Source organism: Coregonus clupeaformis, unplaced genomic scaffold (assembly GCF_020615455.1).
Source record: "Coregonus clupeaformis isolate EN_2021a unplaced genomic scaffold, ASM2061545v1 scaf0125, whole genome shotgun sequence".
Classification (NCBI taxonomy): domain Eukaryota; kingdom Metazoa; phylum Chordata; class Actinopteri; order Salmoniformes; family Salmonidae; genus Coregonus; species Coregonus clupeaformis.
Window position 1 is genome coordinate 548,430 of NW_025533580.1, and position 18,180 is coordinate 566,609.

An 18,180-nucleotide genomic window follows, 5' to 3' on the forward strand; every position below is an offset into this window, starting at 1 on the left:
ACTCAAGTCACACCAGAACAACAGACCATAGCTGTCATGTTACTGTAGTCTACGTTACAATAGCCTATATTCACACAAACTAACAGAACTAGGTCAGTAGGACAGCCATAACTGCCTAGCAATTCTGGATGTAGACTATGTATGTTTGTATGTATGCATTTATGTTGATGTTCTATGTGTAGTACACAAATAGATTTATCTCACACTCGCATGCAAGCATGAGTCTGCACACACACACATTTGTACACACTAGGTCACTCAGTCACATTCACACAAGGCTCAGACATGGACACTGCACGTTCTGCCTCTTGAATCCACCCCCTATCGGTGTAAAATCCATGTGACTCCCACACTCTACCACACAAGGGCCAGAGTACAGTGAGCAGAAATGAGGTGCCTAATGCCATCTAGTGGATTTAACATAGTACTGTAGGCTGCAGAAGTCCATTCATTATTTATTTTGGGTGGTTGTGAGTTGTGGCCATTTCAAATTGGGGTCATGGAAAACAAAGCAAAAAAAAATGCATTTCTAGTCAAATATACAACATGAATTGGAATGACCTGCCAATAAGTGGATAACCATAGTTGTGCTAAGTTGAAATGTATTTGTATATCCATGATGACATCCTCTAATCCATCAGGGCCACACAGCTATTCAACTATATATCTTCAAAACTACTATACTGATTTTGGTATTTGTAACATTTTACTCATTATAGAGTCAATACCCACATGATTAGTTATCAGTAAGTATCCAGTTCGTCATCATTAGAATTGCATGATACATGGAGAAAAAGCACAGCGGAGAACACTTATGTTTTATTCAATGCTGAAGTATAATCAACAACTATCTTTGTTTTAAGTAAATAAAGTGATAGAAATGTACTTAGAACTATTATTTTTCTTTAGAAGATAAAACAAGGCTTGACAGGGGTATGAACATGATTGCAACTCAGCAAAAAATAAGAGCAGAGGAAAGGATGAAATCCGTGTTTGGCAGGTAGACAGATGGAGTTACACACATTAATACATGTCATCAGAACCGTTTTTGCTACTATGACAGCTCCTAGCCTTTAACCCATTATAAAGAAGGAACAGTAAAAGCGAAAATAAAGTACTTTGTGAAAAGAAAAACACAGCAGTGATAAGATATTAACACAATATACGTTACAGTAAGCATTTTTCATCCTGTCTTGATCTCAATCTCTTGGTATAAAAGCTACAGTTGTTTCCACAGGCATGAAATTAAATAAAGTGATCATGATTAGCAAGGCTTTTTGTAAGATACACTTTTTTGTCTGAAAGTGGTATTCACTTCAATCTATTAAGATTCTCAAATTTATTTTTAAAGATGTGATTAAATCACTGGGGAAATTTTTCACGACTTTGTTAACTTACGCTAAAAACACATCCTTTTTGGATGTACTGAATTAACCGTTACATTCTGAATTCACAACCTCTGCAACAAACTGACCAAAAAACACACATGCACCGACAGACAGACTGCCTCTCTACCAACCAGAAGTCTGTGTCCCCCCCCTCTCCCTACTCCTACTAAATGCACTTTTTACATTTAAAAAATCCCCAAAAGGGCTCTAGGTGAACATCAACAAGACATAGTACACAGCAGAGACAGAGTTATCGTACAGCTAGGGATATAGCAGGGATGCTAGTAAGGCGGAGGGGGTAGAGTTAAATTAGCAGGTCAAATCACCTAAACGTGTCTAATAACTGCACAGTGTCAGCCAAGCATAGTGTCAATGCACTTAAGGGTTAATGATCATGTGAAAACAGCAATGTCTTTCAACATCCTCCCATACAGTTTGGATGGAAGAATTCCAGGTGATCCTTGGTTGATCTACAGTAGTTCATGTTGTTAAAACACTCGTTCTAACAGTCAGTGAGTTGAGTTGATGAGGTCCAGACAGACACCAGACCAATTCAATGCCCCCACCCCCCACCCCAAAGGCTTTTTAAAGTCCATCTTCTTCTATGTATAGTCCAAAACTGATAACCTCTCCCTTTCCTATCAATTAAAATTTAAACGCCACTACTTTAGAAGTCAGCAAGCTCAGTATCTGTACTCTGTAAGCAGGGAGTGCGACATCTCTCTCCGCTCCTCTCCGCTCTTCCTCTCCCCCGCCCTCTTGGATGACTTCAGGCTGATAGCACCACCTCGTGGCAGTCCCTTGGCCCTATGTCGGCAGGTCACCTTGTGCCTGCGGAGGAGGGGGGCGTTCCAGAAGCGAGCGGAGCAGCGCCTGCAGGAGAAGGACCCCCGATGAGTCGCCCGGTGGATGAAGGATTCCAGGAGCCTGTGAGACTGCTTCCCACACACACCGCAGCAGAGACGCTCCTGGGTGGACAGGACTCTCTGGGTGTGTTTAGCTGCCCTGTGGGCTAGCAGGCCAGCCTTGCGAGCGAACATGGCGTGGGGACAGATGGAGCAGGCAAAACGTTTCACTGGGACTTTGAGAGATGACAGGATTTGTAACTTCATCCCTCTTGTTGTGACCAACTCATATCCTCCCCCTCCCGCTTCCCCCCCTCGTCTAATCTTCAACAGCAGCTTTTTCTTCCTCAACTGTTTTTGGAAAACAGACCTCCTCTTCCTCTTGTCTTTCCTCCCCTCGTCTCTGAGGAAGCCTGAGGACTCCCCCCACATGTCCCCCCTCCCCTCGCTCCCCTCCCTCCTGTCTGACTTTTTCTTCTTCTTCTTGTGCCTCCTCATGTCATCGTGTGATTGGATGTTCCTGTGGTGTTGTTGCTGGGACTGGGGCTCTGAACGGTGGTGGTGATGTGAAGAATGGTGGTGGTGGTGGTGGTGGTGGTGATGATGGTCGGACGGCAGCTCCGTGAGGGGCTGGAATGGAGCCGTGGTGTGAAGGGTGTGACTACTGGACCCAGCTGGGTAAATGTGCTCCCCTTTAACCCTTGCTGGGGAATGCTGGTGCTGAGGGGGCATGATTGTGGAGTTTGGTGGCAGGGGCTGAGAGTAGGGAGGGACGCTGGAGGCTGAGGAGTGGGCCGTACCAGCATCATAGAAAAGGGGGGAGTAGCCAGCTGGGGGCTGAGGTGGCTGTTGTTGATGACTGTGGGTGACAACACTGTGACTCTGCTGCCCACCGTGGCCCTCAGTGGAAGGTGCCATCTGAAGGAGGGCGTTGGTGGCTGCCTCGCTCTCTGACGCAGTCCCACTCACTCCACCACCAGCTGCACTGTTTCCCCCTGACCCACTGGCGTCCCCTTGTGTGTTGTCAGGGCCGGTGCGCGCCAGGCCGTGCTGTGACAGCCTGTGTCGCGTGAGGCTGTTGGAGTAGGCAAAGGCCTTCCCACACACCTCGCAGCTGAACAGCTTCTCACCTCCGTTCTCATGGACCGTCTGGTGATGAGCCGTCAGGTGGAAGTGATGGCGGAAAGACTTCCAGCATATCGCACAGGTGTAGAGCCTGGGTGGGGGCTGGCTGTTGGAGCCTTGAGGCTTGACATCTTGGGGGTATGAGTAATAGGAGGAGGAGGTGTTTCCTTGGTTCTGTTCCCTGTCTTGGCCCATACCACATGAGGGGTTTGTGTTGAAGTTGTTGAGGTTCTCCCCTCCTGGTGTTGTGGGCACCTCTTCCAGCTCCCCTTTCTGATGGAGCTTCCCGTGCCTCTTGAGGCTCTGGGAGTAGCCAAACTCTTTCCCACACAGGCTGCACTTGTAGTTCTTCTCCCCAGAGTGAACTGTGTGGTGCTTGGTGAGGTGGAAGGCCTCTCTGAAGTACTTCCCACATGTACTGCAGCGGTGGGGCTTCTCCCCAGTATGGACGCGGTCGTGCCTACGGAGGGTCTCGCGGCGTGCAAACCCCCTGCCGCAAACACTGCACAGATATGGCCGCGGGATGTTGCTCGACTCTCTGGGAGTTCTGGGGGTGTACTGCCTGCGTTTAGGAGGAGCGTTGGGGTCTTTGGGCTTTCTGGGTTTCCGGGGACGTTTTGGTTTGGCAGCAGGGTTCTGTGGATCACTCCCCTGCTGTTGGTTGTGGTTCATATTACCACTCATACCATCCTGGTTCCCTGCTCCTCTATAGGTCTTATCCATCCCAGATGTTGATGAAGGGGAACCCAAGGGGCCTAAGTCCAGCCCCCCCAACAGCCCTCCGATGATATCCCTCCTATCGTCGCCTCTGTTCCCACTGTTCATATCACAGTTGGCAGCAGCTGCGGCGGCGATGGCTGAGATGGCGTTGTTGACAGAGCTGGTGACGTCGTCTTCAGAGTCATCCAGGAGAGAGGACAGGGGGAGGTGAGGCTGCTGCTGCTGGTGGTGATGTTGGGTTTGACTCTGAGGGTGGGGGTGCAGCGTCGGGGCCAAGGGCGCCTTCCTCAGCGCCGGGCCCGCCATCCCGCTGCCACAGGGGGAGGCTCCAGAGTAACACGGAGACGGGTTACCTTGAGAACGGTGGTCGTCATGGTAGCCTGTGTAACGATTCCGAGAGTAATCAGTGGGGTATTTACCATCTGGCCTGTCCCTGCTGTTAGCATTCCCTCCCCTCTCTGACTGAAACAGACCACCATCACACCCTAGCCTTGACTTCTGAACCCCCTCACCTCCCATGATCACACCCTCTTCCTCTTCCTCAGTTTTCCCATAAATTACCCCTCTACCACCCTGGTAATCCCCCACTCCACCTTCTCCTCCGCCCCCTCCTCCCATTCTGCTCTCACCTACAGCTCCTTCCTTGCTGCTGCCCTGTGGTTTTGATGTCCTACCTGGCTTGCCGCATGTGCCAGAGGCAGCATGGTTGAGTAGAGAGGTGCTCTCACGGAAGCATCGACCGCAGGCTGGGCAGCGGAAGGGCTTGTCCTGGTGAATCTTCTCGTGTCGCGTCAGCGACTCACGGCGGTTGAAAGCCCGGGAGCAGATGCTGCACCCATACGGGCGAGCCTCTGAGTGGATGACGCCATGTTGGAGGAGGTGCCCCTTCTTCTTGAAGTGCTTGCCACAATCTGAGCAATTGAAGGTCTTGTCAGGGCTGGGGCAGGAGGAGGAGGCCTGGACTGAGTTGGATGATTGTTGGGAGGACAGCGAGCTAGATTGAGAGTTCAGATCCTGGGTGGAGTGTGGGAGACTGGGGTCAGTTGGTGGTTGGATATGAGTCGGGTTTGGGTTAATGCTGGCATTATTGCTAGTACCTGCTGCCGTAGACTCATGCATGCGCAGGTGCCTGCGAAGGCTGGAGAGGTGAGTGAAGGTTTTGCCACACTCACCACAGTTATAGAGGGGCTCAGTGTCATCCTGTGTAGATGCAGATGGCATGGAGCCCATGTTATCAGCTTTGGATAGGTGAGAACCATTAGTAACCAGGACTGATGCTGCAGTGGAGGAGGGGCCAGAGGAAGAGGAGGATGAGACAACTGATGATGATGAGGATGATGAAGAGGCAAGGAGGGATGGATCTCCTCCCAAACCTGACATGCCAACCCCTCCGCCCCCACCCCCAACCAGCCCTGGGGATGGGTCGTGGCCCAGACCCCCTGTACTGCTGCTAGCATTGGGGTTCCCACTGCCCTGGCCGCTGCTGCTGTTACTGCCGCCATCTGACTTCCTCTGTGGTAGGTAGCCAGCCATCGCTTTCTTCCTCCTACTGCTGCTGCTTCCGCCCCCACTGCTGTCCCCCTTGCCGTCATCCTTGGAGAGGGACAGATGAAGCGGCAGGGGGAGCGGCAGGCCTGCTTCCTGCTGCATCAGAGAGGCCAGCTGGTTGGAGGAGAGCACTGGGATGCCCTGGAAGTCAAAACCACCCAGGGAGGACGGCTGGGATCCTGGGTGGAGGGGGTGGTGAGGGTGGGAGTGAGAGTGGGGGTGGGACAGGGTATGGGGAGGCAGCTGCTGCTGCTGTGGAGGCTGCTGCTGCTGTGGCTGAGCGGTAGAGAGGCCATGTGAATGAGAGGAATGAAGAGCTGGAGGTGGAGCAAGGCCTGAGCTGGATCCCTCACTCTGACCTAAACCTATCCCCAGGTGGTTGTGGGTTCCCTGCTGAACCAGAAACTGCTCTAAGCTAGCATTAGCAGGCACCCCAGAGAGAAAGTACTGATTAGCAGCTAGCATGCAACTGAACTGCTGGTGAAGGCTCCGTGCATCAGATTGGGCCCCAACCAGCTGGTGTCCCAGAGAGGTGACTGCACTGCTACTGGGGGGATTGTTAGATACCACTGAACTAGAGGGGGAGGGGGAAGAGGATGAAGGGCCAGGTGATGCTTGGGGGACAGAGAGGCCTGGATGCAGAGGGGGTGGTGGAGGGGGGCAACTCCCAACCCCCGGCACCCCCACCACTGCTACCCCCAGCAAAGTGCTCGGGCGGCCGACCCCAGAATGCAGTTGCTCCTGTGCCAGAGCTGCCTCTGTCGGGTGGAAGGAACGCAGGAACTGTGGGTAGCCCGACACATGGCTTGAGCTGCTGCTGCTACTCATCTTGCTTGACTTGGATCTTGAGCTTTGTGAGGACGAAGAAGGTTGCTGTTGTAGAGGGGGTGGAGGAGGGGCGCTCATTTTGGCGAAAATAGAGGCAGAATCGGAAAAGGCGTTGCTTCTGGCCCCTTGGAGGGACCCAAGGCCTAGCCCAGACAGGAGAGCTCCTGAGGTCTCGGCCTGTTGTTGTTGCTGCTGCTGGAGCTGGTGCTGGTGAAGCTGCACTTGCTGCTGATGCTGTAACTGTCGTTCTAACCCAAGGCCTTTGAACTGATGGGCCTGGTGTCCGCTTAACATCTCTATTATGTCCAGATTGTATTTTCCAAATTGGAACATCTCCCACTCACTGGCACATGGGGGTGCAGGAGCCACACCTCCAGCGCCAGGAGCAGCGACAATGATCCCACCACTGCCGCCAACAGATGAGCTTCGGCCGAGGGATCCTGCAGTGCCACTGTTTGACCTGGAATTGCCTGAGTCGCCTCGGCTCGATCCCGAACTCCGCCCGATAACACTGCCGGTCCCCCCTGTTCGCGCACTTCGGCTGCTGCTACTTCCGCCCGATCGCCCACTGCCCCCACTCTCCATCCAAGAGGAGAGGGAGCAAGTGTGTGGAGAATGGGGTTATATAGTGTAAAGTTGGGGGGGGTGTCTTTTTTCTCAAACGCAAACAGTTCTTACAGTTATTTTCAACGTGGATACCGTATTCTCTTTTTATCTTGATGGGTTGGTGCCATTTTATTTAGTCTTAAACACTTTGAAATGTACAGTTTCATGGGGAGAAAATGCCTTGTTTTGGTGTGCAATTGTTGTTGGTCTGTTGTTGGTTGTTGGTCTCGGTGTTTTATGGCACAGAACAATCTTTATTAAAGAGCAGCTCAGTCAACAGCTGTTGTTTGGCTGTTTCAGTTACAATGTTTTCATCCATATCATTGTTTCCCTCATCCACTCATTCTCTGGGAAGAGATGATGTTTCCTTCTTCTCACTGAAAAACAGAGACTACATTAGTCAAAATACAAATTTCTGATTGATAAAAACTGCTAAATTGAACGGCTGACATTTGTAAATACACCAACATTTGTACCATGATGATACACCAAAGTATGCATGATCAAATTACATTTTCTTTAGCTTAACATAAAACACTATATACAGTACCAGTCAAAAGTTTGGACACACCTACTCATTCAAGGGTTTTTCTTTATTTTTAATATTTTCTATATTGTAGAATAATAGTGAAGACATCAAAACTATGAAATAACACATATGGAATCATGTAGTAACCCAAAAAGTGTTAAACAAATCAAATATATTTTATATTTGAGATTCTTCAAATAGCCAACAATTGTTTACAGTCAGATTATTTCACTTATAATTCACTGTATCACAATTCCAGTGGGTCAGAAGTTTACATATACTAAGTTGACTGTGCCTTTAAACAGCTTGGAAAATTCCAGAAAATGATGTCATGGCTTTAGAAGCTTCTGATAGGCTAATTGACATCATTTGAGTCAATTGGAGGTGTACCTGTGGATGTATTTCAAGGCCTACCTTCAAACTCAGTGCCTCTTTGCTTGACATCATGGGAAAATAAAAAGAAATCAGCCAAGACCTCAGAAAATGTTTTGTAGATCTCCACAAGTCTGGTTCATCCTTGGGAGCTATTTCCAAACGCCTGAAGGTACCACGTTCATCTGTACAACAATAATACGCAAGTACAGTGGGGAAAAAAAGTATTTAGTCAGCCACCAATTGTGCAAGTTCTCCCACTTAAAAAGATGAGAGAGGCCTGTAATTTTCATCATATGTACACGTCAACTATGACAGACAAATTGAGGAAAAAAAATCCAGAAGATCACATTGTAGGATTTTTGTTATGAATTTATTTGCAAATTATGGTGGAAAATAAGTATTTGGTCACTTACAAACAAGCAAGATTTCTGGCTCTCACAGACCTGTAACTTCTTCTTTAAGAGGTTCCTCTGTCCTCCACTCGTTACCTGTATAAATGGCACCTGTTTGAACTTGTTATCCGTATAAAAGACACCTGTCCACAACCTCAAACAGTCACACTCCAAACTCCACTATGGCCAAGACCAAAGAGCTGTCAAAGGACACCAGAAACAAAATTGTAGACCTGCACCAGGCTGGGAAGACTGCATCTGCAATAGGTAAGCAGCTTGGTTTGAAGAAATCAACTGTGGGAGCAATTATTAGGAAATGGAAGACATACAAGACCACTGATAATCTCCCTCGATCTGGGGCTCCACGCAAGATCTCACCCCGTGGGGTCAAAATGATCACAAGAACGGTGAGCAAAAATCCCAGAACCACACGGGGGACCTAGTGAATGACCTGCAGAGAGCTGGGACCAAAGTAACAAAGCCTACCATCAGTAACACACTATGCCGCCAGGGGACTCAAATCCTGCAGTGCTAGACGTGTCCCCTGCTCAAGCCAGTACATGTCCAGGCCCATCTGAAGTTTGCTAGAGTGCATTTGGATGATCCAGAAGAGGATTGGGAGAATGTCAAATGGTCAGATGAAACCAAAATAGAACTTTTTGGTCAAAACTCAACTCGTCGTGTTTGGAGGACAAAGAATGCTGAGTTGCATCCAAAGAACACCATACCTACTGTGAATCATGGGGGTGGAAACATCATGCTTTGGGGCTGTTTTTCTGCAAAGGGACCAGGACGACTGATCCGTGTAAAGGAAAGAATGAATGGGGCCATGTATCGTGAGATTTTGAGTGAAAACCTCCTTCCATCAGCAAGGGCATTGAAGATTAAACGTGGCTGGGTCTTTCAGCATGACAATGATCCCAAACAAACCACCCGGGCAACGAAGGAGTGGCTTCGTAAGAAGCATTTCAAGGTCCTGGAGTGGCCTAGCCAGTCTCCAGATCTCAACCCCATAGAAAATCTTTGGAGGGAGTTGAAAGTCCGTGTTGCCCAGCGACAGCCCCAAAACATCACTGCTCTAGAGGAGATCTGCATGGAGGAATGGGCCAAAATACCAGCAACAGTGTGTGAAAACCTTGTGAAGACTTACAGAAAACGTTTGACCTGTGTCATTGCCCACAAAGGGTATATAACAAATTATTGAGAAACTTTTGTTATTGACCAAATACTTATTTTCCACCATAATTTGCAAATAAATTCATTAAAAATCCTACAATGTGATTTTCTGGATTTTTTTCCCTAATTTTGTCTGTCATAGTTGACGTGTACCTATGATGAAGATTACAGGCCTCTCTCATCTTTTTAAGTGGGAGAACTTGCACAATTGGTGGCTGACTAAATACTTTTTTTCCCCACTGTATAAACACCATGGGACCACGCAGCCATCATACCGCTCAGGAAGGAGATGCGTTCTGTCTCCTAGAGATGAACGTACCTTGGTGCGAAAAGTGCAAATCAATCCCAGAACAACAGCAAAGGACCTTGTGAAGATGCTGGAGGAAACAGGTACAAAGGTATCTATATCCACAGTAAAACGAGTCCTATATCGACATAACCTGAAAGGCCACTCAGCAATGAAGAAGCAACTGTTCCAAAACCGCCATAAAAAAGCCAGACTACGGTTTGCAACTGCACATGGGGACAAAGATCGTACTTTTTGGAGAAATGTCCTCTGGTCTGATGAAACAAAAATAGAACTGTTTGGCCATAATGACCATCGTTATGTTTGGAGGAAAAAGTGGGGGCTTGTAAGCCGAAGAACACCATCCCAACCGTGAAGCACGGGGGTGGCAGCATCATGCTGTGGGGGTGCTTTGCTGCAGGAGGGACTGGTGCACTTCACAAAATAGATGGCATCATGAGGAAGGAAATTATGTGGATATATTGAAGCAACATCTCAAGACATCAGTCAGGAAGTTAAAGCTTGGTCGCAAATGGGTCTTCCAAATGGACAATGCAAGCATACTTCCAAAGTTGTGGCAAAATGGCTTAAGGACAACAAAGTCAAGGTATTGGCGTTGCCATCACAAAGCCCTGACCTCAATCCTATAGAAAATGTGTGGGCAGAACTGAAAAAGCGTGTGCGAGCAAGCAGGCCTACAAACCTGACTCAGTTACACCAGCTCTGTCAGGAGGAATGGGCCAAAATTCATCCAACTTATTGTGGGAAGCTTGTGGAAGGCTACCCGAAACGTTTGACCCAAGTTAAACATTTTAAAGGCAGTGCTACCAAATACTAATTGAGTGTATTTAAACTTCTGACCCACTGGGAATGTGATGAAATAAATAAAAGCTGAAATAAATCATTCTCTCTACTATTGTTCTGACATTTCACATTCTTAAAATAAAGTGGTGATCCTAACTGACCTAAGACAGGGAACTTTTACTAGGATTAAATGTCAGGAATCGTGAAAAACTGAGTTTGAATGTATTTGGCTAAGGTGTATGTAAACTTCCGACTTCAACTGTATATACACTACCATTCAAAAGTTTGGGGTCACTTAGAAATGTCCTTGTCTTCGAAAGAAAAGCAATTTTTTTGTCCATTAAAATAACATCAAATTGATCAGAAATACAGTGTAGACATTGTTAATGTTGTAAATGGCTATTGTAGATGGAAATGGCTGATTTTTAATGGAATATCTACATAGGCGTACAGAGGCCCATTATCAGCAACCATCAGTCCTGTGTTCCAATGGCACGTTGTGTTTGCTAATCCAAGTTTATCATTTGAAAAGGCTAATTGATCATTAGAAAACCCTTTTGCAATTATGTTAGCACAGCTGAAAATTGAAGATCTCGTACAACGCTGTGTCCTACTCCCTTCACAGAACAGTGCAAACTGGCTCCAACCAGAATAGAAAGAGGAGTGGGAGGCCCCGGTGCACAACTGAGCAAGAGGACAAATACATTAGAGTGTCTAGTTTGAGAAACAGACGCCTCACAGGTCCTCAACTGGCAGCTTCATTAAATAGTACCCGCAAAATACCAGTCTCAACGTCAACAGTGAAGAGGCGACTCCGGGATGCTAACCTTCTACGCAGAGTTGCAAAGCAAAAGCCATATCTCAGACTGGCAAAAGAACATAGACACTGGACAGAGGAATATTGGAAAAAAGTGTTATGGACAGACTAATCGAAGTTTGAGGTGTTCGGATCACAAAGAAGAACATTTGTGAGATGCAGACCAAAATAAAAGATGCTGGAGGAGTGCTTGATGCCATCTGTCAAGCATGGTGGAGGCAATGTGACGGTCTGGGGGTGCTTTGGTGGTGGTTTAGTGGGAGATTGGTACAGGGTAAAAGGGATCTTGAAGAAGGAAGGCTATCACTCCATTTTGCAACGCCATGCCATACCCTGTGGATGGCGCTTGATTGGAGCCAATTTCCTCCTACAACAGGACAATGACCCAAAGCACAGCTCCAAACTATGCAATAACTATTTAGGGAAGAAGCAGTCAGCTGGTATTCTGTCTATAATGGATTGGCCAGCACAGTCACCGGATCTCAACACTATTGAGCTGTTGTGGGAGCAGCTTGACCGTATGGTACGTAAGAAGTGCCCATCAAGCCAATCCAATTTGTGGGAGGTGCTTCAGGAAGCATGGGGTGAAATCTCTTCAGATTACCTCAACAAATTGACAACTAGAATGCCAAAGGTCTGCAAGGCTGTAATTGCTGCAAATGGAGGATTCTTTGACGATGTCACGATCGTCATACACAGTGGACCAATGCGCAGCATGAATTGCGAACATACTGTCCAGGAGCCAACGCCAGAGGTAACTCTAGCGGATATCCACTTCGACTGGGTTAAGCAGCGTGTCCAGGAGCCAACGCCAGAGGTAACTCTAGCGGATATCCACCTCGACTGGGTCAAGCCGCGTGAGGAGGAGAGAGGTTGGACTTGGGAGCAGAGGCTGGAGAGTCTGGCGAGAGCCATGGAGGCCATAGCCACGGGGGAGAGACGAACCCAATACATTTTTAGGGGGGCTCACACCGTGGACGACGGGACTGCTGGAGGCAGATAAGGGGCAAGTTAGTGGACGAGGAGAGAAGGCCACCGGGTTACGGGAGCCATTGGCGAGTAGAGGGAAGGAGAATGTAGAGGCACGGCGAGAGGTACTGAGGTGTGTTGCTAGTCCGGTCCGGCCTGTTCCTGATCCCCGGGTAAGGCCAGTGGTGTGTGTTCCCAGTGCGTCCGGCCTGTTCCTGTCCCTCGCACCAAGCCTGTGATGCGCGTCGCCAGCCTGGCCTGTTCCTGCCTCTCGCACCAAGCCTATGGTGCGCGTCGCCAGCCCGGCCCGGCCTGTTCCTGCTCCCCGCACCAAGCCAATGGTGCGCGTCGCCAGCCCGGCCCGGCCTGTTCCTGCTCCCGCACCAAGCCAATGGTGCGCGTCGCCAGCCCGGCCCGGCCTGTTCCTGCTCCCCGCACCAAGCCTGTAGTGCGCTTCGTCAGCCCGGTTCGGCCCGTCCCTGCTCCCCGCACCAAGCCTGTGGTGTGCGTCGTCAGCCCGGTCCGGCCCGTTCCTGCTCCCCGCACCAAGCCTGTGGTGCGCGTCGTCAGTCCGGCACAGCCCATGCCTGGGTCACCGGTGCCTGGTCAGGTACCGGTCAGCTGCTCCACATCGGAGCCTAAGCAATCCGCTCCACCGATGTCCAGTCCAGCTCCAGCCAGCGGGGCCAGACCGGACCAGGGGCGCTACGGAGGGTGGTGGTCAAGCCCGGAGCCGGAACCGCCTCCGAGGAGGAATGCCCACCCGGCCCTCCCCTGTTCGGTTTATGTTTGGCGCGGCCTTTGGGGGGGGGTACTGTCACGCCCTGGCTCTGGGACTCTGTTATGTTGAGCCAGGGTGTGTTGTTTCTATGTGTTTTGTGTTCTAGGTTGATTATCTAGCTCATGTGTTTCTGTGTTGGCCAGGGTGGTTCTCAATCAGAGGCAACGAGTATCAGCTGTTGCTTGTTGTCTCTAATTGGGGACCATACTTAGGCAGCCTGTTTTCCACAGTGTTTTGTGGGATCTTGTTCCGTGTTGGTTTTGTATTGTAACCAAGGACTTCACGTTATCGTTTTGTTTCGTGTGGAATAAAATAAGTATGTTCACTCATCACGCTGCGCATTGGTCCACTTCCTCCAACGATCGTGACAGACGAAAGCAAAGTTTGAAGGACACAATTATTATTTCAATTAAAAATCATTATTTCTAACCTTGTCAATGACAACATTTCCTATTCATTTTGCTATAGTTCCTATTCAAACTCAGTTCATGTATGTTTTCATGGAAAACAATGACATTTCTAAGTGACCCCAAACTTTTGAACGGTAGTGTATATATATATATATATATATATATATATATATAAACTTGCGGTCAAAAGTTTTAGAGTATTCAAGGGTTTTTCTTAATTTTTACTATTTTCTACATTGTAGAATAATAGTGAAGACATCAAAACTATGAAATAACACATATGGAATCATGTAGTAACCAAAAAAGTGTTAAACAATTACAAATATTGAGATTCTTCAAATAGCCACCCTTTGCCTTGATGACAGCTTTGCACACTCTTGGCATTCTCTCAACCAGCTTCATGAGGTAGTCACCTGGAATGCATTTCAATTAACAGGTGTGCCTTGTTAAAAGTTAATTTGTGGAATTTCTTTCCTTCTTAATGCGTTTGAGACAATCAGTTGTGTTGTGACAAGGTAGGTGTGGTATACAGAAGATAGCCCTATTCGGTAAAAGACCAAGTCCATATTATGGCAAGAACAACTCAAATAAGCAAAAATAAACAACAGTCCATCATTACTTTAAGACATGAAGGTCAGTCAATACGGAATATTTCAAGATATTTGAACGTTTCTTCAAGTGCAGTCGCAAAACTATCAAGCGCTATGATGAAACTGGCTTTCATGAGGACCGCCACAGGAATGGAAGACCCAGAATTACCTCTGCTGCAGAGGATAAGTTCATTAGAGTTACCAGCCTCAGAAATTGCAGCCCAAATAAATGCTTCACAGAGTTCAAGTAACAGACACATCTCATCATCAACTGTTCAGAGGAGACTGTGTGAATCAGGCCTTCATGGTTGAATTGCTGCAAAGAAACCACAACTAAAGGACACCAATAATAAGAAGAGACTTGCTTGGGCCAAGAAACACGAGCAATGGACATTCGACCGGTGGAAATTTGTCCTTTGGTCTGGAATCCAAATTGGAGATTTTTGGTTCCAACCGCCGTGTCTTTGTGAGACGCGATGTGGGTGAACGGATGATCTCCGCATGTGTATTTTCCACCGTAAAGCATGGAGGAGGAGGTGTTATGGTGTGGGGGTGCTTTGCTGGTGACACTGTCTGTGATATATTTAGAATTCAAGACACACTTAACCAGCATCGCTACCCCAGCATTCTGCAGCGATACGCCCTCCCATCTGGTTTGGGCTTAGTGGGACTATCATTTGTTTTTCAACAGGACAATGACCCAACACACCTCCAGGCTGTGTAAGGGCTATTTTACCAGAAAGGAGAGTGATGGAGTGCTGCATCAGATGACCTGGCCTCCCCAATCCCCCAGCCTCAACCAAATTGAGATGGTTTGGGATGAGTCGGACCGCAGAGTGAAGGAAAAGCAGCCAACAAGTGCTCAGCATATGTGGGACCTCCTTCAAGACTGTTGGAAAAGCATTCCAGGTGAAGCTGGTTGAGAGAATGCGAAGAGTGTGCAAACTGTCATCAAGGTAAAGGGTGGCTATTTGAAGAATCTCAAATATAAAATATATTTTTATTTGTTTAACACTTTTTTGGTTACTACATGATTCCATAAGTGTTATTTTATAGTTTTGCTATCTTCACTATTATTCTACAATGTAGAAAATAGTAAAAATAAACAAAAAGCCTTGAATGAGTAGGTGTTCTAAAACTTTTGACCGGTAGTGTGTATATATATATATATATATATATATATTATTTTCATTTTTTTTTTTTATATTATTGAAAAGGGATAAAGTAGGTGATGGAAATGCAATCATGAACCTTGAACATCACATTCATAGATGCCACAAAACAAATTACACATGGTTTTGTTAACAATGTGTATATTTATGTTGTAATATCCAGGGCGCATTTCAAAAAGAGACCTAGGTCTCAATATGTCTTCCCTGTTAAAATAAAGATAAAATAAAATAAAACTTTGTAATGATATTTTTTTCAAATGTCAGTCTCACTAAAATGTATAGTTTTCCAAATATAAGTATAGTATGCCGAATTACTATTTTATTACTACTGTTATTATAATGTATTTATTGTTTATTACTAGGGTATTACCACTGCATAAAGTTTCCTATGAACTGAGCACTGTGTCACATTTTTTAAGTCCCCCTAACTGTAAATAAAATATATTAATTATTATTGCATGTTTATAAGACGTCGGAGATATATTGATCACGTTATGGAAAATCTTACCTTTGAAGTTTGACAGATGTCAATTAGTCAAAATATGTGTTCTCCCAACAGCGGAGGGAGATAGATTTTATTTCACAATCGCATCTTTTTGATTGCCTTTCACATTATGTAGATGACCAATCCTGTGGAGGACCGAAATTCAGAATCAGCAACTGTTATTCAGCCACTGCAAAAATTGCATAATGGCTCGTACTAGCTAGCTACGGGAACTACTAACTTCAGGTTGCACGATTGCTTTGACAAACATTTGGGTTTTTGCAAAAACGAGCTTACATGCCCTGACTGACAGCTTTTGGTATAATATTCTGCTATTTAGCTAGCAGATTTCGCATGCAACCCATACAAATACACAACACACACTGCTTGCTATCTATAGCATCAAAAGAATATGCATTCAAAAGACAATGAATGCCTCTCGGCAGAATGAAATAGAAAAATGCTTCTTTACCTACACATCAAGTACACGCTCAGGATGCGGCCTGTCACGCCTTCCTACCATCTAGCTACCATTCGCTTAGCTCTCCATTTCTGCGTACTGTTTTCGACTCGTTAGCCATAGCCATGTTCACTGATGCTGAGCTAGGTGAATGCTCGGCTCCCTTTCGCTCAAAATACTCAGTATTTGAGGCTGCAACCTTTTCCACGCCATTTGACAGCATCAATTCCCATTAGTAATGATGAGTTGGTGATGTTTTTGTCGGCTTAAATGTTTTGGACGGTCGGTTATAATTTTGGGGGGTAAAAGGGAATGACGTGTGCTCACTTAACATTGGTCCTTTCCGGCCCGTGTAATATTTCCGGGTAGCATAACCTGTCGTTCAGTAGTTGTTTTGGATAGCAAGCATGCTATCTATATCTAACTGATATTTTGCATTGAAATATTCTTATTTCCATTTGGTAAATATTTTAAATGATATATTATTGTCAAGTCGTCACCCGTGTAGGTATCCGAATGACAAATAATGTGATACAAATCTGTCAGAAATAGATTCCGACTCTGCGTGAGGTTGAAGCCATTTTAACTGGCTTCATGCTGCAGCTGGGCATAGCATTCACCAACCAGACTTGTTAAAATGGCTGCCGTGTATTTGCTAACTGTTGCATTTCATTGGATTTCATATAAAATATTTAAAAAATGCCTAGATGTTTGGACACACAGTTGTATGCTTGTCATTCTGGCACGTGCGGGGTGACAGGCTTTGTCATGCAAATTTGTTGTTTCATTGAAATGGCAATGTTTCCCTGGATAAACGGTAACTCCTGAAGGCTACAGGTGCAGGCTTCTACTCCAAACCCGTGGTAGCATACCTGATTCAGTTAATTATGGTCCTGGGGAACAGTTAAAATTTCGTTGAAATTAAGGCTTGCAGGACGGTATCTCTCCAGGGGGGCGGTTGCCCTATTAGTTAGTAATTTAGTTGTAGCCTACTGTAGATTTAGGAACAACTTCCCACAGAATGTCTTAACATTTATTCAATCTTACCTGTCAGGAAAGTCACTTCATATGGGAATAGTTGAGTAGGATGGCTAGTTTATCACTCCCAATATTATACAATTTATTCAGTACTTGAGTAAGACCCTGATGAAGGAAACAAGTCTGACAACCTTTTCCACCAACTTTATTTTACAAATGTAGTGTTCGATCACTGCTGTATCCAAGGGGATCAAAATGCATTGGATAAATTAAAAGTAGGCATTTATATATGAAAATTAATAATAGTCATGAAAACATTCATGAAGTTCACATGTAAATATCATCCCATACAAATCTATATAATCTCATACAAATCTAGATTTAGATTTATCCTTCCTCGTTCTACATAGGTTTAAATGAATTCATGATGGTGTCGAAACATACACCTATTCATTCATCTCTTTGTGTCTTATTTTATTCACCATCTATTACATGTGTTATTTGTCATTACTCATCAAAAATATCCCTGTTGCCACATAATAGGCTATATAGAAATATGTTAAATGTTAAGCATTTGGGTGGTCACTGTACATCCACTAAATACTCACATATAATTTGTTGAAGCCTCAAATTAATGTGTTATAGAAGAGAGCCACAACCCATTAGAATATTCTGATTGTACTAGCTATACAAAATACAATATACTTACACAAAAAAGGTTTACCATGTACAAAATAATGGAAGAAGTGTATGTAATGACTGTTTCGATGGTTATGGCTTGTGGAAATAGTACAGACATTGCTACAGACTTTCTGTGACTTTAATACAAATCTAAAACTAGGTTAGCTGTCCTAATTCCCTGAAAAAAGACACTGTTACTGAACATTCAGGTAGTTA

At 46.0% G+C, this 18,180-nt stretch overlaps 1 protein-coding gene across 5 annotated transcripts; it reads right to left on the reverse strand.

The window, feature by feature from the left end:
• Positions 1–438: 438 nt before the first annotated feature.
• Positions 439–16,955, reverse strand: LOC121556507. Of its 5 annotated transcripts, none has more exons than XM_041870396.2 (3): positions 16,322–16,955; positions 15,870–15,991; positions 439–7,437 (listed from the first exon to the last, which is right to left on the reverse strand). In XM_041870396.2, exon 3 carries the CDS (start codon positions 7,037–7,039, stop codon positions 2,072–2,074), a length of 4,968 nt encoding a protein of 1,655 aa, XP_041726330.2. In that variant the 5' UTR covers positions 7,040–7,437; positions 15,870–15,991; positions 16,322–16,955; the 3' UTR covers positions 439–2,071. The 5 variants fall into 5 exon arrangements, with proteins under 5 accessions (XP_041726330.2, XP_045069514.1, XP_045069517.1 ...); XM_045213579.1 differs by having other exon boundaries at positions 16,318–16,955; XM_045213582.1 differs by lacking the exon at positions 15,870–15,991.
• Positions 16,956–18,180: the final 1,225 nt, after the last annotated feature.